The sequence below is a fragment of the Rissa tridactyla genome, chromosome 8 (genome assembly GCF_028500815.1).
Source record: "Rissa tridactyla isolate bRisTri1 chromosome 8, bRisTri1.patW.cur.20221130, whole genome shotgun sequence".
NCBI lineage: Eukaryota > Metazoa > Chordata > Aves > Charadriiformes > Laridae > Rissa > Rissa tridactyla.
In genome coordinates, this window is record NC_071473.1 from 39,564,567 (window position 1) to 39,591,410 (window position 26,844).

The 26,844-nt window shown below is 37.9% G+C and overlaps 1 protein-coding gene across 1 annotated transcript; it reads left to right on the plus strand.

Annotated features, from left to right (window-relative positions):
- Positions 1 to 909: 909 nt before the first annotated feature.
- Positions 910 to 25,061, plus strand: SSX2IP (SSX family member 2 interacting protein). Its single transcript, XM_054212568.1, has 14 exons — positions 910 to 1,022; positions 9,190 to 9,323; positions 9,947 to 10,113; positions 10,317 to 10,517; positions 12,279 to 12,389; positions 13,382 to 13,517; positions 14,767 to 14,842; positions 14,920 to 15,091; positions 18,400 to 18,550; positions 20,075 to 20,211; positions 20,650 to 20,823; positions 22,530 to 22,641; positions 24,649 to 24,769; positions 24,986 to 25,061. The coding sequence occupies exons 2-14, from the start codon at positions 9,281 to 9,283 to the stop codon at positions 25,059 to 25,061; spliced, it is 1,677 nt and encodes a 558-aa protein (XP_054068543.1). The 5' UTR covers positions 910 to 1,022; positions 9,190 to 9,280.
- Positions 25,062 to 26,844: the final 1,783 nt, after the last annotated feature.

Genomic DNA, 26,844 nt, shown 5'->3' on the forward strand with positions numbered 1-26,844 from the left:
GTTCTCTGGGCAATAAGGCATGCGGGTGTCTTGGTGCTCCTCCACCACCCCTCACAGCCACACAGAGCTCTGCCAGATCCACCAGGTCTCCCCAGACAGAAGGTGGCATTTTTTTGTCACGCCCGGGCAAAAAACTTATTCTTGGTGAGTGCCAGGAATAAAACTTGTGACCCCCTCTGTCCTTCTGGCCCGGGCACTAGGTAAGGAGGCCTCTCCCAGCCCTCGGGACCTACCAACAGGTGCCAAACGCGGAGACAGATTATCCAGGGCCGTGCTCTCCCTCACCGGCGGGCCGAGGGCCGGTGGCGGAGCAGGTGCCGCCACAGCGCGGCCGCGCTGTGGCGGCACCTGCTCCGCCACCGGCCCTCGGCCCACCGGGGCGGTGCAGGCCCTTGTTGAAGGTCTCCTAGCAACTGCTCGGCCTATGGCGGCGGCGCTGGGGCGGGGGTGTGCGGGCGAAGGGGGGTTGCTTAACCCCGCGGGGCCCGGCGAAGGGCCGGAGCGGTAGCGTCGGCAGCTGCGGGGCGCAGGAGCCGCCTCTCTCCTCCTCCACCTCCTGTGAGGCGAGGCGGGTAACGGGCGCCCGGCGGCCGTTGGCGAGGCGGGTAACGGGCGGCCGTTGGCCGGGGGGCGGCGGGTAACGGGCGCCCGGCGGCCGTTGCTGGGGCGGGTAACGGGCGCCCCGCGACCGTTGGTGAGGGGGGGACGCTGTGAGGCAGCTGGAGCGCGCCGCAGCGCTGAGGTACCGGGGCTTTGCGGGGCTCTGCCCGCCCGCCGCGGGTGTGGGAGCCCGGCCGAGGGGAACGGTGTTCCGGGGGAGGGCTGCGTGCGGGGGGAAACCGTTCTGGCCCCGGCGATGTTGTGGATCTTGACACGTGCTCCTTCTCCGCCTGATCCGCAGGGACGAGGGAGAGCTGGGTTAGCGGCTTGGCTTTGCTGGCTGCTTCCCCCGCACTCCCCCACTGGAAGGCCCAGCGTTTTGTTGATCTCTGTGAAGCTACAAGCGTTGGATGCTCGAAGAGGTGAGAGCCGTAAAGCCTTCTCCTGAGTCAGTGAATTTGTGACTGCTCGGCTTCACGTGATGTAAGAGTAGAGGTTCCATAAAGGATTTTTGGCTTTTTTTTTTTTATTTATTTTATTTAAAAATATTTTTGTCTTCATTTGCAGCAAAGCCTACTTCAATTTGAAGATCAAATCATACTGCATGATCAGCTTGTAGTATTACTGCATCCCCTATTTATGTAGAACACTCTGCTGCTTTCTGTGCTGTCAATGGAATAGTTACACAGGGCTCCATATGCTACAAAGGTATGACAGGAATTTCAGGGCAATGACTTCAAATAGGAGGCATGCGAAGTAAAACGTGAACGTACTGGGTAAATTTGAATAGTGAGCTTAGAAAGGAGACCTAGAGAAATTATTTGATACCATTGATGGAGATTTCAGATTATAAATACTTGTGGGGAAGATGTTCTTTCTGTTTTTTTTTTCTGGGGGAAAGCTGTGGTACTAAAATGAGTTATTATTTGGACTGGAGAGAGCATAGGAGAGGGTAACACCAGGCTCATTGGGGTCAATATGTTGTCTCTGGAAGTGACTGGCAGCAGATACTAAGGAAAAGATCATAAGTATAGGTTGGTTGTCCAGTGATGCTTTTATCTGTGTATCCTCCCAGTATACTGCAGTCTGGAGCTGAAGGATTTCTGAGCAGAGGTTGTATCTCTCTTTTTAAATTTAATAGCTGCTGATGGACGTTTTTCAATGAATTGGAGCCAGTTTATATATTTAGCATTCACAGCACCTCATTGTGATGTGAGTCTGCAAGTTAACCATGTTTTATATGGGAAAAAACCAATGTTCTTGTTTTCCAGCTTTTGTGCTGAACGTTTCATTTCATTCTGCATAACTGTTGTGTTAAAAGAAGCAATGAATAATGATTTTCTGTACATATGTCCTATTTCTTTAGCAGTTTTGTCTTCTAGCTGAAAAATCATAGCTTATTAGTTTCTTGTATGAAAATGTTGGTCGACCTTCTTGTACCATTTTCAGGTCTGTTCTGTCTTTTATACAGGGAAGGTTGTACCTGTGTGTGATATTTAAGCTGAAGAAGCTTAGAGTTCATACAGAGACGTTATGATGATCTCTTTTCTGTCCTCTGCTCCAATGTTCTGTTAACTGCCTGTGAGCTGTTACTTCCAGAAGACTAATCATAGTGACCCTGGGATCTCTTCCTGCATGATAATACCTAACTAGAGGCTGTTGTTTTAAGTAGGTAGCAGAGTTGTCTTTTCCATTGTGTTAGTTTGCATTTATGAACATGGAATTTCAACTGCTGATTTTTATCATCCGTCTGCTTCATATAAGGACAACCTTCTGCAGTTCTTGTCGTTCACTCTGGGTGCTTATTTTTCAGAATAACTCTGTACCTTACGTGAGCTTTCTCACATACCTGCTCATCACCTTTTTAAATTTACTGAACAATACACATGCCTGCACAGCCCCCTCTGGGACTCTAAATTTTGTCTCTTTGGGACTTTCATATGGTATACTTTCATAGCCTCTCCTCACCCTTATTAAACTTATTCCTGCACTTTGCCCTTCCCCATCTATACAATAGGTCGTTAATAAATCCCCTGACATCTTAGTTTAAGAGCTTTTGGTAGGAAACCTTGTGAAAAGCTTTTTGGAAATGCAGTTACGCTGTCTTGTGCAGGTATGTTGACTCATTCCCTCTCCCAGAGCACTGTGGCAGGCTTGTTACTGTTCCTTCCTTCCACAGAAGGTATACTGCTATTTCAGCAGTCCTGTTCGTAATTACTATGTCTGGTCTGTGACACTTCTGTTATGCTCGATAGAAACCTAGAATTTACAGGAGAACCATTCCTTGAATTTCATGGCAGTCTTCCGAGAAATTAGTTACAGTTACCATTCTTCCATTCTAAGTATTAACTTACAGGTTATATGCTACTTGAAACTTCTGAGTTTCATCATTTCTGAGATCTGGAATACTAGTTCTGGCTCTGCACAGTAAATATTACCAACTTCAGGAATGAGTAAGATTGTGGTTTCGTTTGTTCTTTTTTTTTTTCTCTCTCTCCCCCCCTCCAAGTTGTCTGCTTGCAGAGACAGTCAAGCTGTAAAGTTTGGCTAAAGCTGATCTCAGGAAAAGGAGGAGGAACTGCAGAAGACAGCTCCTGAGGTTTTCCTTTGGGTATCTGTGACGTGGGTAGGTTTGGTAGCAGAATGTTCTGTTCTAGCTATATGTAGTAAGAGGAATACAATTTTGAAGATTAACAAAAATGGTGCTATTGTTTAGCAATAGGAAAACGCTAATGTGAAGATCCATAATGTTAGTTCAAAATGAGGTAGGGATTTGGGAGTCAGATGAAACATTTCCATGTGTTTCAATTTTTTCAGTGATTGCATTAACAGAATTTCAGTCATCTGTGTATGTAAAAGGTGTAGTTGAATCTTGAGATAGTAGATCAGATTATATTCCTTGTAACCTGAGTGTTTGAGGTAAAGACCGTGGCAGAATAGTCATCGAACATTGAATTTTATCAGATGTGAGGTTGTATTCTTGTGTGGTTATACATGTTGAGAAGATCAAATAAACATTTGTTTTCTTAAAACTCTTGATTATTTTTTTGTCTGTTTGCTTGTTTTTTAAGTAAAATTGAATGGAGAAATGTAGTTTAGATTTTTGGGGTATGATATGCTCAGAATGAAGTGTAGACTTAATACCTGCAGACTGGGTGGTTTGACTTGCATTTTCATCTTACTTTTGAGAATACTGAGAAGTTTGGCTGGAAATCTGACATTACTTAAAGTTCCCATAGAATGTGGATAAGTGGCAGGATTCCCCCACCCCTGTTTTGCAGTTAGTAGAATAACGACTAAATTGTCACAATCTTATAAATGTCTGAAGAGAAATCTAGGGTCTGCTTTGATTGCAAGACCATAATTAAAATTACAATATTAAATTTTAGAGGAAGGAATTCTTTCAACTGTACAGTTACCACTGGATATGATTTGCATATTTTAGTACTAATTGTAAACTGTGTTATTAAAACAGCTGTAGAGAGAGAATAAGTGTCAAAACTCTAGGGAGGAAATGCATGGACTTTCATGGTGATTACATGAATTAAAACAAGTATATGCCTTATGACATCAGGAGTATATTTGTCAACATACAATGTCATGATTGGAGCGTACCCTAAATTTACATAGACTGATGTGTCTTTGTGTCTATCCGGATAAAAGCCATCTGTGTGGCATCTGTGGATTACTAGACAAATGTAAAAGCTTTAAGCAGGTTCACGGTTCCTTTTGGGATGTAGTTTTAGTAGAAGGAATCCTATTGCCCTTGAAGCAAATGCTAACTACCCACCCTCCAGTTTTACAAGTTGAAATATATACATGTCATAACTTGCAGTAGTATTTGAAATATACAGAGAAGGAATATTTATCTGACAATTTCTGGTTGATACTGCCTTTTAAAACTTTTTTCCGAGATACTGCAATACTGGGGGCAGGTAGAAACCACCTCTCCAAAAATTGCCTTTCCCTATCCTCACTACCCTGGCAAAGGGGAAAAGTTTTCTGAGTTACCAGATACTGCATTTCCCATTTGTGTCACACCCTGTGGAGGTTAGAGACGACCAGATGGTGTAATATGATCACAGTGCTGTGACAAGCGATTCTCTTCTGATTGTCCGAGTGAGCTTTACAAACACAGTTATGACTACTCCTTTTCAAGTTTAAGCATGATGTTAAGAAATTCTAAGTATGCTGCATTGTGTAAAGTTTATAATCCTACTTCTTAGTGCTTGTGATCTTCGAGTTGTGTTATGGTCTGAACTCAGGCTCACTTAATCAGATTTCTATCTTGAATTTTAGCACATGCATTGTCAATCCCTCCTTGTCCCCCAAGATGCAAACCAATAATTTTAAGAACAGCTCCTGTAAGCTTTCTGTGTTTGTAAAATGTACCATTTTTGAAGTTTATCCTAAACTTGTTCTTGAAAGAAAGGTGTATTTGTTAATGAATCATCTAGGAGTTTGTGGAACTCTTCCTGTAGATTTTTGTCAAAATTCTCCATGTGCATTTCTAAGAATCAAATTCTGGTATGTTATTACCACGATGTCTTTTTTTAAGTTCATGGCGGTTTTTTTTGTACTTCTCCGGTTCCAACAAGCACTTCAATGCCTTGGTTTGATTACTGCTTCCTTGATATTAATCAAGCTCTCTGTTGTTTATTTTTTTTGGGGGGGGTGTTTGGGATTTTTTGTTTCACTTTTAGATTTTTAGTTGCAGTGAGATGGCTCTGCCATTGTATTCATGCATGTGAAATTGGGTCCCAGAGGCTCATTTTTTGACAATCCACCTCGGTCTTGTCCACCCCAGGAATTTCTTGCTTGGGACAGAAAGTGACACTGCCAATTGCAGAATTTCATCTGGCGAGCATTGGCTCGTTACAGGTTTCTGGGGAAGTTATCGAACCTGTTGGTAAAGTGGCTACAACAAATCCCTGTGTACAGAGAATGGCCACAGAAAGAAAATCATTAAGTAGTTAAAGCAGTTTTGGCTGTTCAGTGTTCATTTTCTGTGCCACCCTCAGTCAGACCCAGCGAAACATCAAAATATGATTTTTTTTTTTCTTTTTTTTTTTTCTTCCTACTGCATGTTTTCCCAAGCAGGATTTGAGGGGGAAAGGGCAGAGGGGGAGAACCACAAACCCACAAAACCTTTCCACTATTTTTGTTTGGTTAAAGCCTTTATGTGTTAACTAGGATAGCCTAGGGAGATCCTTAAAGTACTATTCAGTCTTATGTATTATTTTATTATTCTTCTGTAATTATACAAAATACTGCTTTGGAGTTACACATTTCCCTCCTCTCTGTAATACATTCCCTGGTATGTTATGGTGGTTAAAGAGAGTGTTGTAGCATACTGAAGGTGAAGAGTCCCTTCTGAATACGGTGTATCTAAATTAATTTTGCATCCACATTGCCTTAATCAGGAACATTCATCTTTAGCTCTTGCATAGTTCAGTGAGGCTATTTTGAGCCGTGTTGCTCCAGAGGAACTGACTAGACTGGGAAGGAAATGCATCTGATGGATCTTAATTGCTAGATAGCTTTAGAAGTCGTGGATAAGGTCTTGAACTGGCAGTAGGAGCCACGTGGAACTGATGAGATGATCTCAGCATGGGACTAAAGGCTTGTAGCATTTCCATTTGCAGCTGACATGGGATTGTCTCGTTTTGCACATCTGAGTTTAATTCTAAACATAGTATGTACAGATGATTCAAGTACAAAATGCTGACCACTCTGAAATGATTACTGCTTCAAAGCGACTGCACTTGTTTGATGACACATAACAATTTAAGATACCTCAGGTAATGGTTTAACAGTCAAAAGAAGTTCTTGAGTTTGGCACTTTACAAATCTTGAAATTGCTGAAGGTGGATTTTAATCTGATATATTAAACAGTGTGCAGTGTACTGCAGGTAGTCTTTTAAAGACAAAAGACTGTAGAGCTTTCAAGATAGATAATATGAGATGAATATAGTTGCATTACCTGGATGTTGTTGTACTGGCTATGTGTTCTTGCTTTCTCTGTCTTCACTAGGCATCCTTATGAGGCTGATTTTGTGTGTTAATTTTCTTTGTGCCCTCTTGTTGGTGTACCTAAAAACAGTGTGCAACTAGAGAGTAAGAGAGTAGCCTTGATAAAGCATTTGCACTGAATTAATCTGCATGCGGCTTGCAGGGCTCAAATTTAGAGAAACATTGCATTGCCACACCTGGACTAGTCCTGTTTCTGCTTCCAGTCAAACATTGTTTGAGGTGATAGATGCTGTGTCAGAATAGTATTGTCAGTGTAGAGACACCTGTGGGTTGGTTGAGGGAATTCGGGTGATAAGATCTTATAATGGGTATGCAACCTTTTAAAGAATAAAAGCCAGTTTGCTTGGAAGTAACAGCATATCTGAAACATGAGTAGTATTTTTGTGGACTTTCCAGCGGTCCTTAATGGAGTTTGTGTGTCTTGAGTTTCCTAGCAATCTTTTGAAACACCTATTAGAATGCCAGATTGCAATGCCAGTAATGAGAATATACTTGTAGCTCAATTTGCCTTCTTTTTTCCCCTATATTTGCACGTTTCTCTATCTGATGGATCCAACAGAAAGGAAATTAACATGTAAGAAGTGTGTCCTCTTAATCCTTAGCTTGACTTTGAATTCCGTTTTCAAAAGCACAATTGTTTTGGATGGGTGGGCAAAAAAGAAAGATTTCCTTGCAGATTTCTACTAGGAAGTCAGTTCTTGTCTTTAGAATCTGGACCTTCACTTTGTTCATTTCTGGACATTTTGGTTTCATGGGGTGGAAAAAAAATTGAAAAATGCACATTAATGAATATGGTCAGAAAACCCCATTTTTTAAACAAGAACAGCCACTAGATTGTTGCTTTGACTGTTTTCTTGCTGTCTTACATGTACTTTAGTAGTTGCTGCAAGCTTTCAGCTCAGATGAAGAATAACTGTACACCTTTTTTTTTTTTTTTTTTTTCCCCAAGTAAATTTATGAACCTGAAGAAATATTCATCAAGCTGGATATTTTATTTTCTAGTGCTGAGCATTCCATAATATCGCTGCGCAACAGTATGATCTCTTAAAGACTTGGTGTTACTTTGGGCACTGTGTTCTGCGCTTTGAAACGTTGATAAGGATTCTTAGTGTCTCTGTGTTCCGAAGAGACCTTACGGATAACAGAGCACACTTCCCTTCCCTCTCCCTTACCTTCTTTTGTCCCCCCAAATGGTAGCTTTTTCCACAGTGATAAAAATACAAGGGTTTGGTGTCAGAAACTTAGAATTGCTTATCCAGAGTGTGCTTATTGGAACATTAGTGGAGTGGGAGGAGTTTAGAGGAAAACACCTTTGTGCTCCAAAAGTCTACAGAGTCCATCTAAAACTGACTTGAGACTTTGTTCCAAAGTGTTCATTGAAACAAGGGGGCTGCCTCTTCCGTGAGGTGGAAAGTTTGTTTCGCTGAACTGGCATTGTTCACGTAACAGCTGACAGGTTACGCTCTCCAAATCTTAAGCGTCCGAGCTAGATTTTAAGTTTCCAGCAGTGTGGTTAACTCTAATGCTATTACGTGCCTTCATACTGAGCGCTGGAGGTAGGGTGAGGGCACAATGGGTTTGGTCTTTCTTATGAGTGTGTGACTTTCCTTTGGTTTCCAGAGGGCCAATGCTGTACTGAGTGGCTGTGCCAATAGGGCAAGGCTTCTCCTATTTGTTTTCTTTAACAATTTTAGAGATTCTGCAAAGAAGCAAGCAATTGCCAGGGAAAGGCAATATTACTAAATATATAAGTCTTTATCAGGGAGTGTTATGACAGGACACAGGGTAATGACCTCAAACTGAAAGAGGGTAGATTTAGATTGGATATCAGGAAGAAACTCTTTCCTGTCAGGGTGGTGAGGCACTGGAACAGGTTGCCCAGGGAAGCTGTCAATGCCCCATCCCTGGAAGTGTTCCAGGCCAGGCTGGATGGGGCTTTGAGCAGCCTGGTCTAGTGGGAGGTGTCCCTGCCCATGGCAGGGGGGTTGGAACTACATGATCTTTAAGGTCCATTCCAACCCAAACCATTCTGTGTGTGTGTGTAAGTTAAATTTAAACGGCTAAATGTTCGTTAGAGAAGTTCCTTTGCACTCTCTCTGCCAATATATCTTCTCTAGAGTTTTTATTATCCATCTTTTTAAGTAATAATCCCATTCAGATTTATGTTAAAACTTCACATAAGTTTATCTTAATAATAACTGCTTCCTGGTTATATTACAAGAAAATATTTAATATTTGGCTTGCTGCATTTTCTCTGATGTACATCAACAGAAACAACCAGTTATCTGCAGTGTGAGTCTCTTATTTTCATGTGTGCGTGGCATTTTAGCTTTAGTTAATGGTTTACAAGACTTAGTTAAGTTTAAGGCTAACTAAATACAGATAGCTGCATCATTTTTACAGCATAATATTTGCCGCACTTACTATGTTCTAAATGCTGTGTAAAGTAGAGAAATTTCATGTGGCTCAAGTCCAATAGTCACTCTCCTGTGTCTGCTTTAATCTTCTAGCTGTATTAACTGCTATTGTTAATCTAAAATGCTCTTGCTATTTTAGGAGATGCCTACGTAACGCACATTGCCGGCAATTGTACTAAATACTTCACTGCTGAACCAGTTGCTCAGGTACCCTGCCTGTCTTTGTTGCTATGGGAGATTGGAAGACTATTACTGTGCCAGTGCTATCATCAGGTAAATCAGTAATATTTTGAATTTAGTGGATTCGCTAACTTTACCAGTGATGTTATAGCTGCTAAAGAGAGAGAGACTGGATTTTAGTGCCTGGCACATTTGCCTAATTAAGCAAAATATTAAATAATATGTAGTACATACAGTGCTTTATTTTGGATTAAGTCAGCACAGAAATGCTACTGTAAAATATTGTCCTTTCACATGTTTATAAAGGTTCTAAGACTTTTTAATCACACTTTTCATAATATCTTGCATTTTCAGAGATTTCTTTACTTGTTCACTGTTCTTTTGCCTTGTAAATTGATTACAAATTTATTAAATGAGTAAATGTTTCTTGCCCACATCTACCTAGTGGAAGAGTAAATTGCAGCATGAGTAAAATTTGAAAGATATAGTACCTTAAAATGTTATTGAGTCTTTAAGTCTTCAATGTAAGCTTATCCTTTTTTTTTTTATTGTGAATTATTTAATGTATGTCATTCTAGATGAAATTTGAAACTCTAGAATTGTAAATTTCTGTTAATGCTAATTTGAATAGTTAGGGATTTGATATTTTTTTTTTGGTATATGGTGTGTCCTAAACTGTTATCCCTGATTTGTTTCTTTATGCTTTTAACTTTTAGATAGCAAAAATATTTTTCAATATACCTCAGAAAAAAAGATGTCTGCCCCAAGCATGAACTCACAAGTGCTACGCTTGCCACTGCCTTCATCCAAAAACATGCACAGCTTTTTCAGTGCCTTCTGCACAGAAGAGAATTTTGAGCAGAGTATATCCTATCTCAATAGGGTAAGCCAGATCTTGTTTATTGGAGGTTGTGTGAAGGTGATATTAAATCAATGCTCAGAAGCCAAAGTTGATGGGGAATAGGATTCCCCCCCCCTTCCCCGCCCCCCCCATCTCCTGCCCCCCACCTGATTGTTTCTCTCTTTTGGAGAATTGTGAGAGATTGATCCAGTTACTTATTTTCCCCCTCCTTATTTTTTTGCCAGGAACTGACAACGTTGGGGTTTCCTTCTATTTATGCGGAGTCCAAAGGAAAAGAATTAAATTTAATATCTATCATAAATTGCATGAATGAATTGCTTGTACGGCAGCACAAGAACCTTCGAGCTCAGGAAGAAGTAGAAGTGCAACATCTGAAACTGAGTAGTGATATGGACCACTTACAGAACTGCTATGCTAAATTAAAGGTAGAAACCAAGATAATTCCACCAATATTATTCTGCACTTACATTTAATAGATACTGTACATGCTTAACAGTGAGTGCTTTTTTTGGTTTTCTCCACAGTACTAATCTGCAGTTGTAGTTTTATGTGCATTTTGGATTTTTTTGAAGTCTTTTTCTAGTTGAAAGTTTCGACTGGAAGTGTTAATGCATGCTGTGAACGAAAAATGTTAAACACCTCGTATCATTCAGTATCACTTAAAAGGCTATGCGCAGCTCTAAAAGACAAAGTCCCAATACAATTGTAACCTGTAAAAAGTGTAGGTAGCACTTCCAGTGTGTGTCATAGGGTTATTGTCAGTCTTTCTCTATATCTGTACCTTTTCCATGTTGGAGTTTTTGTTGGTTGTTTCTTTTCTGTTGTTGTTGGATTCCTTGGATAGCCGATTAGAAAGTCTTTTTGTAAGAACTGCTCAGAAGCTGTTGTCAAAACTGAAGTTATTAAGCTTTGTTTTATCACAGGATAAATACATGCACAAGGCCAACCACTATGAAGTAGCTGGTATGTTGGAAGTTCACAACCTGTGCTACTTCATGAATACTTGTATATGCAGTTATATTAGAAGAGTGGTGTCTTTCCCTTGATTCTGTCAAGAAAATAAAAATTAAAAAAAAATATTATTTCAATACATGATTCATAGCCTTTTAGGTTTGCTTTTCACTAGGGTAGGCCAGCACTATCTCCTTGACAAATGCTGCTGTAGATACTCAAAACCGTAGTAGTCCTTCTTCTGAGATAAGTCATCCATGTAGAAGCATTTAGATGTGGCATTATAAATCGTGTGATCATGTGTAACTGCACTCATTTTAGTACAAACGCTATATAATGTTAGGTTCCAGAACACTCCAGTTACTTTCCCTGGACAAATGGCTTTAAGGTGAGGGGAGAAAAACTTAGTACTACTTCAATGCCAGGGCATTTAATTTAGCTGTCAGCTTGTAAGGTTTCTCATGTAAATTCTTTGACATACCATGCAGCAATCCTCTTAGGTTCCACTATTGTATTACCTATATTCCAATGTGGTTTGCTGGAAGTTCTTGTTGCTTAAATTCTCTAAGCATTTGTAACTCGCTACACATACGAAGAAAAAGAGCTTGTATCTAGTGTTTGACTCTGTCACTTAAGTTGGCAATTTCAGGTTTGTTTGAGTCTCATTTGTGGAAAAAGATTATTAAAGTACTGGTTTTGCATAATCTGTTATTATGAGATCATCTGTCTAGCCTTACTCTGTATATGTGAAATGTCCCATTTGCTTTGCTGTGGTCACAGTCTGCGTATCTGTGTTAATTGTTCCCTTGCTTATTTAACAGAAACATTTCAGTAAAACTGTAGTCCCAAATTCATACAGGTTGCTTAGTATCTGTCTCACTCTAACAGTGTAAATATGCTTACAGAGTCCTGACTGTAATAACTGTAATAAGTAGTAACTGTGTAAGATAATATCTGTTAAATACCAAGCCGGGTTTTTGTTTCTTTTGAGCAGGAGTGTTTCTTGTACTGGAGAATCATACTTCTTGCTCCAGAAAACAGAACTAACTTGTCACTGAGAATGCAAGATCATGCCCAAAGCATCAGAGATCAAATATATAGGCAAACTTAGCCTAAGTGGGGTGGTTTGGCAGTTTGATTTGCATGGTTTGTTGTTTTGTGTTTTGTTTTGTTTTTTTTTTTTAATCCTTTGCTATTAATTCTTATTGATACTGAGCTATCAACATTTCTTCTAGGAACAGTTGGAATTATCTAAAAGGGAAATAGTTGGACTTCAGGAAAGAGACAGACAACTGCAAAGCAAGAACAGAAATTTGCACCAGTTACTTAAAAATGAAAAGGATGAAGTGAGTTGTCTTGTAGAGTAACACATCCTTACATAGATATTCAATAATATGTTGCTTTATCTTAGAATGTTTAAAAATATCAAGAAGCAGGAGGGGGCAACAGGATTCAGGCAGTCTTTCAAGTGTTTGTGTATAGAAGCTTTTCTTTTTTTGGTTACATTGTAGAGGAGAGCAAAAGATCAAAAAGAAGGGAGGTGAGGGGACGCAATCTCATTAACTTGTGAGTCTTGAAAGAATGAAGATCAGAAAACACTTTGGCTCTGCTTAGTTTGGGACTTGTTTCCGGTGTGCTCCTTACCCCCCGCCCTGTACTTTACATGGCTCCTAAGTTTTTGTGAGTGTTCTCTGTGTTCATAAACATTCATACAGTTAACAATCACAGCACTATCTGTATATAGTGAACAGCCTAATGTTCCATCTTAAAATATTGAATATGCTGTATGTTTCTAAGGTTAAATCAGGCTATTAAAAAAAACCCCAACCACAGGTATTGATAGTACAGGCCAAGAATGTGCTTTATGATATGTCTTAATGTTCTTTTAGATTAAATGGAATAGTCTGTCTTCCAGCATCCTGCTGCCCAAAAGAAGAGGAGTTTATTATTTTTTTAGTGTAAACCTAACAGGCATACTTTAGACTAAAACTAGATCCTGAACATTAGTTACTGAAACCAAAAATGTCTTTCTCTGTTCAATAAAGGCAATAAAGAAGGCTACATGAATTGCCAGAACATGAGTTTAGTTGTACTTCAGAGGAACTATACTACTACAATATGTTGGTTTCTGCAGAAAATAAATTAAATCCCCTGAGATAAGTCTGAGGTCAGAATCCGTGGGTTGGGAGAGTTCTCCTGATTACTGTTTTCACTTCCTCTCACCACAAATACAGTTTAGTAGAAGTGTCATTTTGCTTCATGTGTTTTAATTTTCTGAAGAAATTTACGTGTTTATGCTTTAATTGAAAAAACACAGTTTTTGTGGGGTTGCTTTTAGGTACAGAAGTTGCAGAACATAATTTCAAGTAGAGCTACGCAGTACAATCATGATATGAAGAGGAAAGAGAGAGAATATAACAAATTAAAGGAACGCTTACATCAGTTAGTCATGAATAAAAAGGACAAAAAGATAGGTAAGTAGCTCTGAATTTTACTACAGCAAAATAGCACATTGTGTATGATAAAAACACTTAAATTTCGTTCTGGGTGTCTTTAAAGTCAATATGGCCCTCCTTGTAGATTTTTTTATTTAGATGCTAGAATGTTACAAAAAAGGTGTAATATTTCATGTCAGCTGACTGTGTAAGGCTAATAAACTTTTATATTTTGTTCCATAAGATTGTTTGCCAAGCACAAACCAGATGGAGATCTTTACAAAATGAGCATTTTTTACTAAGGAGAATTATTTGGAATCTGTTCCTAAGCTAGAGCTGTCTCTCCTCCACTTTCTTGCTACTGCTACCATCAGAAGACTTTGGATAGTGTCATAAGCACTGTATTATGTCCACCACTCCCAGAACACTCAGTTGTTTGCCAATTCTAGTGCATGTTGTATTTTAGGGAGTTGGTTAGTTAATAAACCAGAAGAAAACTATTCATGTTGTTGCCAAGTTGGTTTTCTGCTGATTTAGTTTTCTGAAAGTGCTTATGGGTAAGCCAAATCAGGTGTAGCAGGAACACCTATTTTGGCTGCAGAAAGTCTTTAGGTATCAGCTCAGTAATCTCTAGAAATCTCACCCAGAGGTCAGCAAAACTTACTTGCAACATGTTCTTGACTGGAGTTGGCTAGTACTAGTTTAAATATCAGTGAGGTCAAAATAACTGGGTTTTAAATCTAGTTACTGTTTGCTTGTTAGCTAACTAGAATTGAGCTTGGACCAATAATCTGTATTGATGTGTTGGTTTTGTTGGGGGTGGGTGGGTGTGATTTTTTTTCTTTTTTTTTTTTTTTTTTTTTTTCCCCCTCAGACATGGACAGAGTTTCTTTGTTTTGAGGAACACCTTGTGAAACATCAGGAAGTTGCTTACTGTAAACTGCAGGTAAAACTGGCATTATTGCCAGAAGAGAGGTTAGAGTTGATACACCATTGATACAAAGGTTGAAATAGGGATGAAGGTGTCATTAAGAAATGCATAAAAAAGATAAGATAGGATGAGAACACATCCCTCCATTAGTTTGCAAACATGAAAATTATCTTATTTCCTTGACTATCTTATTCTTACTTTAAGCAGGGCAATGTGATTTCATATGGCTCTAAAGATTGAGGGGGATGTTTGGGTACTGTGGTCTCTTGACAATAACTACATGTAAATGTGATGTCATCTGAATATTTATATATTTGCATGTTGTTTCACGCTTTGAAATATCCTTTTCGTTTGTAGCTATGGAAGTTCTAAATTATGTTGGTAGAGCTGATGGGAAGAGAGGTGCATGGAGGACTGATAAGACAGAAGCCAGGTAGTTGTCTTAGAACAACATTAATTGAAGCATATATTATGGCTGTTATGTTGTTACTGTAAGATTTCTTCTTCCAGAAATGAAGAAGAAATGTACAAAGTTCTGTTAAGTGATTACGAGCAACGCCAAAAACAGCTTTTAGTGGAAAATGCTGAGCTGAAAAAAGTTCTTCAGCAAATGAAGAAAGAGATTATTTCACTTCTCCCACCACAGAAACAGAAACCTAAAGAAAGGTCTGAAGATGGGCCAGTAAGTATTCTTCAGTTAAAATTAAAACTGTGTGGTAGTTTGGTATAGTGCTGGAGTAATTTGATCATTTAAAAAAAGAAAACTTCATGTGAGACTTGGCAGTGGATTGCACATCCTGTGCTGTGCTTGAAATCCATCCATGTTTAAATGTTCTACTGTCTGAGAACAATACCCAGTCTATTCTTCCTAGTCAGTCAATGGAAAGCTTGAAAGTATAATTTGAATGAATTTTAAATGCAGTAGCTACCTGTATGTAATTCTATGTAACAATGCATTTTGGGTTTTGTCTGCCTTCCATACTAAGATGTTGATGCAAGCTTTCAAGGTGCTTATGCAAAAAAACAGGCTTCCCATGCAATCCATGGGGGTGGAGGAAATGTAATTAGGATGTGCCCCTATAAAACATGGGTTAGAGTAGCTGTTAGTTCCTTTTACAGGGCTGCTGTTATGTTCAAGGACAATGATTGATTTCCAAGTAAAATGGTTTGTGAGGTTTTTTTGTTTGTTTACTTCCAGGTTTTAAGTATTTCTTTGTTTTCACAGGATATTTTATTTTTGTGAAACAGTACACTGCATATTTGTTGTTTTATCCAGAGTTTGTTTATTCATTTTGCTGATTCCCTGCTGGAAGTTGCAGTTCTCTTTTGATGTCAGAGTGAAGCGGGGAATAATCTAGAACGTTAACTGAGCTTTCATTTAGCAATAAGAATGTCCCTGAGCATAAGAAAGAGTTGAAATACAGAAAACATTCATAAAGGCTAGATTCTAGGAAGCATTCAAGATTGGTGTACCAGTAATAGGAGATTAAGGGTACTCTACAGAACAAAGTATGAAGCATTTTCTATTACAGTGAATAGTACACATTGGGACGTAAGAATATGCGTAGATGGAGCCTCGCAGTGTGTGCTGTTTCTGTGGAATCTAGTACTTGCCATTTCAGAAGGTCTGCTGTCCTGCTGAAGTTGCCCTTCTGCTTCCTTTATTTCTGAGCCATTTCAGGTGCATTTGTCCAGCCCCAGAATGCGCTGTGTAGAACAACACTAGAGACTCTGGCCAGTACTTTGTAAGATGTAAATAAACTCTTCTTAACTTCACTGGATGACTTGCCCCCTCTACTACACAGAATGACTCCTATGTGTATTTAGTGAAGTAGTCAGTAATATGCAGTGTGTTAACTTAAAAGTTCATCATGTAGGAAATTAGTAGATCTAATTCTTACTACAGCTTGGCAACAAGAAGTTGATCTTCAGTAATGGCTGTTGGATATAATTTATAGTATAAAACGTAATTGGTTGCCAGTTCTATAAATGGTCCTTTGGCTTTTAGGATTCCAGTGAGGCCAGGAGGATTTGGCACAAACTTGAGTACACTGATGAGAATCCAGCTGTGGAATGGGGTCTTTATGAACTTGTGCATTGAAATGAACTTGCGGAAAAATTGAGATTTACTGCTCTGAAATTCACCGTTCTTGGGTGATTAGACAAGTATTTCTTTACTATTGTAGCATTCATAGACTACTAAGAAAATATTAAGAACCTGCAATGAAACTTCTGATTAGCCGTCTTCTAATAGTACTAATTAACCAAATTAAGCAGAACAACTAGTTACAGACAATAGTAATTTCTAGTAGTTGAATAAAATAGAAGTACTTACTAGCTGCAAGTCTCAAGTGGAGGTGTTTCAGCCGGGTTGTGTAGGGTGATGTAGGATTTTTGGTTTGTTGGGTTTTTTTTGTTTCGGTTTGGTTTTTTCCCCATCGAATCTATTTCATGCCTTCTCTAATTTCATGCCATTCTAGAATTGGGGATATTTTTTGTCATGATAGGAATATTGCTTAGGTTTTTTGCATTTGTCAAATTAATATAAACAGGAAAAATGTTGACAAAAATATGATTTTGCAGAAAATTATTAATAATTTATTATAGTTAAAATAAAATAATTATCTCTTTATAATTTTATTCTATTGTAATAAAATTATATTTATAATAAAATAGGTAAAAACACAATGTGCGTTTTGCATGGATTAATTTTTTATTTAGAAGTACTGGTTTATTTTGTGAATATCTGAAAATATATTTCTACTTTAAAACATTGCATCTGATAGTTCATGCTTGTTTGTGACTCTCTTAACATTTTGGTATGAAATCTAAACTCTTATTCAATTCCTTGCAGAATCAAAAAAACCCCTCAAACATTAAATTTCTACTTAGAAAAGCTATTTCGTATTGATTCATAAAAGGAAACATACACCTTGGAGTGTGGCAGCTAGTGATGTTGTAGCATCACTTATCACTTTGCTTCCCATCTCAAAGTAACAGCCATGAAACCAGCCAGACTGTCATATTAGCATAGCACTATCCAGAGGCCTACTCCAGACTGGACTTTCATTGTGTTAACATATATGAATATAAGTAAAGGATTAAGAGGTTTCTTTTTGAAGTGAGATAAAACTCTTTTAAAAAAAAATAAATAAAAAGCAAAAAAAACCCCACCCCAAACCAAAAACCTGCTTTTTTTTTTTTTTTAGCTGTTGTTTTACTCCTTAAGATCTCCTGTGATCCAGGTTTGAAACAAAGAGCTTACTGTATATGTAAATTAATTACTTTGATGCCTTTGAACTTCTTGGTTTTGTACTTCCCATCTGACTTTCCTTCTCTACTTTTTCATAAAGAGGGCTGTATAGAATGGTTTAGATGCTTGAGAAGAGTGGAGTATTCATGCCAGATATTCAAACAGCTGTAGCTTTTCAATTTAAATCTACTCAATTGTCCTGGTCTAGTCTTCTCTTGACCATTTAGACTTTTATATCTTCCAGATAGTATTCAGGTTTGATGTTTGAACCATAGTATAGTGCTAGTTCCACTGTACCTTCAGTGTATTGTGGGGTTTTTGTTATCATGGAGAAAAATAAGGCAGGAATAAATTACTTAATTCTTAACAAGAGAAAATATTTGTCTTAAATCCTGTTCATGCTGCATAGTGAGTTAAAGGGCAGCTACTGCGTATGTTTGACAGCAGAACTCAGCAGTCTGAGCTTTTCTAGCTTGAAGATGTGTGAGAGTGAGTCTTGCTACACTCTCTCTGTGGTGGAGTTCTGGGCACTGCAAGGTGACTTCTGTCTCTTCAGCATCAGGCCATCAGGGAACTGAACTCCCTGACAAATTTCCCTGCATGTAAAAATCTTCCCTGTATGTAAGGGGTTTCCTTCTCTTCAGTAAACTAAACCTATATACATATTTAAATAAACAAACACATGTATTTGGCGTGGTGGGGTGGCTTGCAGCAGACTTTTGTTTCTGCTTCAACAGGTGCTGTCAGACCTGGAGGAAGATATCGGAGAGTTAAATAAAGAGAATATGTGGGAACTGTCTTGTGAAACTGTGCGAGAGCAGCTTACCAACAGCATTAGAAAACAATGGAGAATGTTGAAAAATCATGTTGAGAAGCTGGATAACCAAGGTGATGTTTAACTGTATTACACGTTAATACAAAATGCTACTGATAATTCCACTTGGTATGCTTTTAGGTTTTACTTTACTCACTGTCTAAGATAAAAGAAAGCTAAAATGGAAGGAATTGTCACCTGGCAGACTTCCTGAAAGGGCTTGTGATTGGCATTTTTCCCTGTGAGTTTTAATAGTAGGTAGTTAGGGAAGCAATTGCATACAAAGCCTGTTATCGTGAGAAAGTACATGATTATAGTTTGACAAAGTAAACAACTTTTTGAAGAAATAATTATTTTTCTTTTGAAAGCATATGCTTTCAATGTAGTAGTATTTGTTGCCTTTCCTCACCTTTTTGAGATTTTCAAGTAATGCAGATGTAACAACTTGAAGAAATTGAATGAATGAATATGTAAATCCTTCTCAAGAGTCTAGGCTTGCTGCATCTATACCTCTGAGGCTGCTTGTAGCATTCTAGAGTGAACTGGCTGATGGTATGGTGCTGGACTCTCCTCATTTCCAGCTGTTAAACAGCATTAAAAGACAGCTAAAAATATATAAAATTCTTTCCTAGTATTATTTTCCCATGCAAGCAAATGCTGCTGCTACCGCAGGGATCTTTGCAGTCAAAAATAAGGCTGAGAAGGTCACGCATGCAGTTGCGAATAAAAGAGCAGATGGTCTATGAGAATATGTTTATATCATAGAAAGAATTTTAGGAACACTTGTTCTGAGTAATACTTGATTTGGTGTAACTAACTGAAGAAATAGTTGTAAGCATCAGGAAAAATGTTTTAAGTATTTGCTGTTTTCTTGGAGTCACTTTTTTGTTTTCTGGATTTATAGAGATGACCATAGTCTCGTCCTTCAGGACTCGTATAATTTTCTAACACTGGCATCAGGAGATCACAACTTTGCTAATTACATATTGCTTTATTTAATTTCATGTGTAGCTATCACAGTGATTGTAATTATACAAAATACATTTTATTTCTCTCTAATTCATTCCCTTACTGGGATGAAAATATGCACACAATGTTCTGTTACCTCTGTTTCTCCTTCACAGGACTTGAAGGAAAAGGCTTTCTTTTTATGTCTGTGATAAATATAGTTACTGTCATATTTTTATGAACACACAAGCCCTTCAAAAATGGGCTCAGAAGAACAGGCTAACAGTATGTCAGTGAAAAGAAGCCTTCGGTTGTCTTGATTTTTTTCATTTAAATAACTGCTGAAACAAGTGGGGGTTTTTTGTGTGACAGTTGTATTGCAGTGCAGATGCTTGGTTTACTTTAGGGAATGTGAAACAGCTATGTTTTCATCGCCTTTTTTTTTTCCTGAACCGGATTTTATGCATAATTACATGTGTAGCACCAATTCTGGATCTTTTGTCTCTGATAAAAGTGCTTTTGAATACACTGTGTATCTGTCTTTCAGGATGAGACAAATACAGCAAAACCTTTTGCTCTTGCTATGAGTCCTTGATGTGAGAGATTTTTTTGTTTTGTTTCTAAGTAGCTTTTCCCCCCCCCCCCCTTAGTGTCACGTGTACATTCAGGAGCTTTGAATGAAAAAGATGTCATTTCAAGAGAAGACCATGAGCTGCAAACTGAAAAGCTAGAGTTAGAGATTCAGCAATGTAAAGAAATGATCAAAACCCAGCAACAGCTCTTACAGGTAGTACGCTTTTATTTTTCTTATTTTTCTCAACTGAATCTAAGTTTTTTTTGTTCTCTAATGTGATGCTTTTCTCACCTCTGAGCCTTTCCCCATTTTTTGATAATGCTTTTTAAATAAAGTATTTTAATGGTTGGTCCAAGTACAGGTATACTAGTAAGTTGGTTAGTAATTTAATGAGTTTGTAATCCTGGTAGGAATAATTTTGGGGAATAAACAAAGGTGAGGAGTGCTGATGTAGTCAGCTGCCTGAACAAGGACGTTTTGCTTGCCATCTGAAACTCTGACCTCATCAGCCACCGACTTGATACTTACTACGTTGTTTCCATATTAAACTTCAACCATTTTTCTGATAAAACTGAACCTGTGGAAATACTGCACCTCTCAACAGTCACTCACAAATTAATGTTTGTGTCTTTTGTTGCTTTATATCTGCAGCAGCAGCTTATGTCTCCGTGTGACGATGACACCACTCTATTACTACAGGACTGCTATTTGTTGGAAGAAAGAGAGCGTCTTCAGGAAGAATGGACACTATTTCGAGAACAAAAAAAGAATTTTGAGAAGGAACGAAGAAGTTTTACAGAAGCTGCTATTAGATTAGGACTTGAGGTATTCGAAAAGTGGAAAGGTGTTAGAAAAGGGAACTCCTATGGAAGATGAGTTACGGTTGTTAAGTAGTTTTACTGTTATATATGCTAAAGTGCAGCCATCCAACAATATCTTTTTTTGCTAACATCTATAGAGAAAGATCATTCTCATACCGTATGAAACGTATCTTTGGTCATAGTAGGGGATCCTTCTGTTGGCTTTTCAAAAAAAAGAGTTTTTTTGTGTGTATTGGAAAATACAGTTGCTGCAACTGGAATGACCGTTTCAGCTTTTGAAATATCTAAGTAATTCCAAAAATCGGTCCAATTTTTCACTAAATCCTTTATTAGATGTTGCTTAAGTTTGGTTTCCTACAACAGCAAGCCCTGTGCAAATTTTGGTCAGATTGAGCTGCAGGATTGAATTCTCAAGGGTACTCGATTCCTAACCTTTTGTGAATACCAATGACTATTGCAGAAACCCAAAGTAATTGCTGCCTTCCCCTTAGTAGAGCCATTATCTGTTCTGTTCTCGTAGTTAGGCTGGCCAGTAAGCACGCATACTGGAAGGCAGTCAGGGTAGACGTGTCTCTAAATGAGCTCTAGCGTATGTGTCCTTTGCAGGGACAAGTTTAGCAGGGAAGGGAAGTCATGATGGAGACAGATGACTGAGCTAGATGGACAACTTGTCTGACAAAACAGCTGATTTTTTCTTATGCTGTAAAATTTATTATAAGGAACATAAAATACTTTAGATTTTACTTGAGATACTGGCACAGTAGGTCACACTGCGACAAATAACGACAAAGATCACTACATATAGATAGGTATTCTTCAACTTTTTAATCTAATTTTATTTGCATTTTAATGAGTTTGTGAATTTCATGTTGGACCTTGAATTCGGCTTTAAAAGTCTTGAGTGATAATAAATGATAACTGTTAGTCCTGAACATTTCTGGAACATTGCGGTATAAGCATAATTACCCGTGCTTCTGCTTGTTGAAATGCTTAAGCATGAAAAGGGATGCTGTAAGCTTTGTAGGTGTTTGTCGAAGTTTGCATTGGAGTTTGGCTTGCTCTATTTTCTACTGACATAGTAGAAATATTTTTATATAATGGGGAAGGACGTCCAGTTTCACTGATGGGTTTTGGAGATGAAATAGCTTGTTGCTTGATTCGAGAGCCATTGGATCTTTTGGAGATTGTCTTTTAGCCATTATTTTCCTTTTCTGTGCTCAGAGTGATGGGAAAGTCAAACAACCCCTTTCTTTCTGCCCCAGTTTTGGATGGAAGTAATCAGTGCTATTTTCAATGTCGCTTTTATCTGTTTAGGAGAAGGCTCAGGGTTAAGGTTTAAGCAGTAATCCTTATTGGCAGCTGCCCAGAAATGAGGGCTACCTCCAAGAGGTGCCACACTGAGGGAGAAGGGTAGCATGGGAGGCAGAGGTAGGAGATTGTGTCACTGGAGTGGAGAACAGTAAAATGAAAGGATTAGTCAGACTTCTCTGAAACAAACCATGAGCTTGGGCTTGTAAATAAATACCTCCTCAGCTAATCCTTGTTGGATTCAAAAGCTTGCTCACATGGCTTTAATTCTGTGTTAAATTGCTGGCTCTCCTTAATTACATGGACATGGACTTTTGCTTTCTTAGGTAGAATAGCATCAATCTAATGTGAACGAAGTTTGATCCTGTGGTCATATGTGTAAACTGTCATTTCTTTTCCTAGAGAAAGGCATTTGAAGAAGATAGAGGAGCATGGCTGAAGCAACAGTTCTTAAGTATGTCTACTGATTACAAGCACTCTGAAAATGTGACAACTCCAAGTGCCTTCTTAGGAAGCAAGTATTTTGTTCAAATTACATTCTTGTAATGTGTTTCTCTTTCCCACTTTCAACTAGAAGATGCAAATATGAACAAAACTATTAAAACCCCAAAATTTCCCGAGACAAATTTTACCAGATATCTGTATGCGTCTACCTGTCATGGCAACTGATAGTTCAAAATCTCCTTTTAAAAAGGGAGTTGTGATAACTCCCTCCCTAATAGTTACTTATATAATTAATTTATATTTGTGAAGTAATCTGGTGAATGTCAAGTACCTGACAGCACAGCTGTTGAGAACGGGAAACTCTTAGAATTACTAAATTAAATTAAATTATATGTGAGCATATTAATTGCTAAGGCAGTTGAAGAAATCATGGCCTATGGAGATCTGTATAGATCAGAAACAAGTTTTCGAACAGGAGCATCATAGTGTAGAGATGGCAGCATTAATTATTTGAGAGGAGGTAATATTAAATGTGCATACACATACATATTCAGTAAAAAAAGAATCCTTTGGAAAAAGAAAAAGTGAAAAGAGCATAATGATAATGAAAATAAAGTTGAGTATTAAACAATTGAATTTTAAGATTAAAATCTTCATAAAGGAATAACTTATTCAGAAAAGATAATGAAAATATATGACGTATAGTATTGTTTTTATTGAAAGTATTTTTTACTTCCTTTCTTCTATGATTTTTTTCTTTCAAGTTGGTAAGTTTATTTCCCATCCCTTCATGCCTGAATGTGCATGTGCAGTGTTTTGATCTTCACTGAGTCTTCAGTACTTTCTAAGGGGGTGGGGTGAGACAAAAACAAGGGATGGGGTGGGGGAAGTAACAACAATCTCTGTTAAATAGATTCTTGTTGTGGCAGCCAACATTTAAAGATAAGTCTGAAACACCTGGCAAGTAAAGATAGCTTGTATTTGTATTCTTGTTAGATAAAGTAGCCTGCCTTGTGTTCTGCGTTCTCCTTGTTTCTCCTCTGTGCAATTCCTGTAGTGCTTCTGTAGGTGTGAAATGAAATGACCTTCCACAGCAGGAAAACTTTTAGGAACAGAATTGAGATTGGCGGTTGCTCATGAAGAATGACATGATTTGGTGATCTGTGAGCAATTTGATATCTGCTTAACATTCATTGCACACAGAAGCTTTTGATTTGTAATTGCCTTTTCCCAAATTCTAGTGTTTCTGGATGTGTATTAATGACATATTTTCTCTTCTAAATGGCATTCTTCAATCTTATATATCCTAATATTAAGCTACTGGATAACAGTAATAAAAACAAAAATATGTCTGCCACACAGAGGATGATACTCTGTTTGGATATTTCTCCACAGGTTATCATTAAAACTGTTTTCATGTTAAATTTTCCTTTTTCACAACGCTTGTCCAAAAGCTCTTAATTCTGTAGTGCTGTGATGAATACTGTAGAATACAGAATCATCCTGTTCTTTTCCACTTCATATGAAAGCTTTGAAATCTAAATGTGAGGAAGAGTTAGTGGGGTTTGACTTGGCCCTGCCAAGTTTGGCTGTGTCTTTGTATTGACTTCACTGGTGGTTAAGCTCATATAAATGCTAAGGCATCTAACTTACTGCTTTTAATTTTCTTTCCTATACTCTGGCAAGTTTGCAAGTTCTATTATTGGTGTTAATTGCTATATATGCATGCTGGAGAGGTTTTTACTTAAGGAGTAAAAAAGCTTTATCAATTGTAAAGTGAGAAACTTTACATTTGAGTGAATTTATACTCGACTTCAATATGATTACTTGCAGCAGTGATTGTGTATGTAAATGCCTCATTTTCAAATTTAGAATCCTAATTTTAACATAATTTCATTCAATAGCATTAAGTGTACCTATAAATTTTTATCACAGAGCTATAACAAAAGGTTTATTATTATAGACATGCTGTAAGACGTTTGGTGTGGGTTTCTTAAAGCAAAAGATGTAAAGAAGCAAGTCCTTCAAATGTTCTCAGTTGCATTGTAGTTTAACTGATGAAATATATATCTCTTAGGTTCTGACCAAGACAATCGATTAGTGAAATCTACATCTCAGCAAAGAAAACCTCACTGCATGTTGAGTGGTCCTGTTTCAGCAGAACCTTGCCAGACATCTCAGTATATTATACGTAACAGGTATCTGAAATGATGTCGCAGATGGTTATTTTTATAGTGCTAAACTCTACGTAGAGCACAAAGACTAAGTTGTGATAACTTACAGAAAGCCTAATCTAAGACTTATGATTGGTATGTAGCAAAACATATTAAACATTGTATCATAAAAACAATATTGTTATTCTATCTGAAGCATAATTTATTTGCATTGTAAAATTCTCTTTTTCCTGGTTCCAGTGCTGCATCGAAAAAAGCTGCTGGAGATAGCAAGCCAAATCAGTGGGTGGAAAGTGACAAAGAAGAAACAGAGTAATGCACAAAGTCGTGGGAAGGCTCCGGAGTTGGCACTCTGCTATGTAGAAACTTGCACATAGAACAACTGCCTTAGACTTCCTAGGGTTGCCTGCTGGGGTTTTTGTTAGAGATTAGTTCATAAAGCTATCATTCTCAAGTGAAAGAGAATGCTGTGAGTTTGATCATTCTTCTAGAGAATTATGTGGTGATCTGAATTGTGGCGTGTGTGTGTATGTGCGTGCACATGGCTTTTATTTTTTAGACCATTTTTTGCCTCTCTTTCTTGCAACTCTTGAAAGAAGATAATTTAAAAAATATATAAAAGCTTTGATATTTTTCTAGTAACACAAGCTCTGAGTCTGTGAATGAAGCAATGGTCTGAAACTTTGACTGTAACGAAATATTGGATCCTAATGTTACCTTTCGTCACAGGCAGAAATAGCACTTTTAGAAATGGTTTAATTATTGGAAACATTCATTTATGTCTCAAGTGTAACTGGCATTAAAACTTCTTTTGCCTCAACTTGAATGTACAGTATACTGTAGATTTTTAACAAAACAGGTTCTATATTTATTAAGTTGTGTGATTTGAAAATACCTCTTTGATATTTCAGATGACTTAAAGTGCAAAATCTTTATATATTTGTAAATAGACAAAGTGATTATGCTGAGAAACCATGAAATGAAACACACGCATACATGATATTATTTTACATGGCATTTTAAATTGTTTTATAGTGATACTCAGTTTACAAATGCATTAGGACTTTCAATGGTTCAGTCAGGAACCGCATTATTTCAAATGTGAACAATAAACGTGTAATTTTATTCTAAGAAACCCTGGTTCTGTGATTTGTGTGCGTTAAACTTCTAAGCTGTCGTGGTTGTAGGGCTGTACACTATGTCAACAAATCTGATGCTGGTTTTGTATTTTGTTAGTTTTTCCTTTCAATTGATTCCAGAATCTTTTTTGGTGTAGCCTTTGGGAAATTGGTTTTATTTACAATGTAATAAAAACAGCCAAGTAGAGGTAAGATGTTTTAAAGTGTCCTTCACCTGACTCAAAGTATGCACTTTTCCTTGCCCATTTCAAATCCATCTCGTCTCTTGTTGGGTTTTCATCCATCTGTGAATGCATGTGTGTAGCTCTGATCCTGGTGTAACTGACTTTTTGAAAGATATCTAAGAATCTTCTGCCTTTCTCGAGGTTGTAGGAAGAAAATTAACTCTGAAGCTAAGAATCCTTCCCTGAAAACGCCTTGCTGCTCTGCCCGCTATCTTCAGAATTGGGTGTAATGGAGTGATTGAACTACCTGAAAAAATAGCAATAGAGTAACATGGATAACTCCAGTTTCTTCTCTTTCCTACAAAGAAAATGCAGTTTCTGCTGATTAGTTCAGTGCGTTGCCTACTACTTCATCTCAAGCTGTAACTCAGTGTAAACTGCAGAGGGTACTTGTCGTGTGGTTCTTCCACAGCATCCTTAAGGAAGCAGAAGTGTATATAATGATACTCTTGGTCAGCTTTCTGCTGCATAGGTGCTCAGGTTGGAAAGACAATACAAATAACATCCTGTTTCTTTATTTCTCCAGTTCCCCCTCAATAAATGGGTGCTCAGTCATGTCACCTGCTGAAAGGGTTTAGCAGTGTGTAGTTACTGTTGGGCTTGCACCTTCCCCACAACAGGTGGGACAGCTTTTGCCTGAATTTTAGTTATGGAAGAACAAAAGTACATATTCAAAAAACATACTGAAAGATGTAAAGTGGAAAACTTAATATATTGGCAATTAAGCAGGATTACA

Bases quoted from the DNA above. Each gene is read 5' to 3' on its own strand.
- SSX2IP (XM_054212568.1), top strand. From the start codon at position 9,281: ATGGGAGATTGGAAGACTATTACTGTGCCAGTGCTATCATCAG. The intron at 14,843-14,919 runs GTAGTTGTCTTA...TTCTTCTTCCAG, and splicing joins ACTGATAAGACAGAAGCCAG to AAATGAAGAAGAAATGTACA. The intron at 24,770-24,985 runs GTATCTGAAATG...TCCTGGTTCCAG, and splicing joins CAGTATATTATACGTAACAG to TGCTGCATCGAAAAAAGCTG.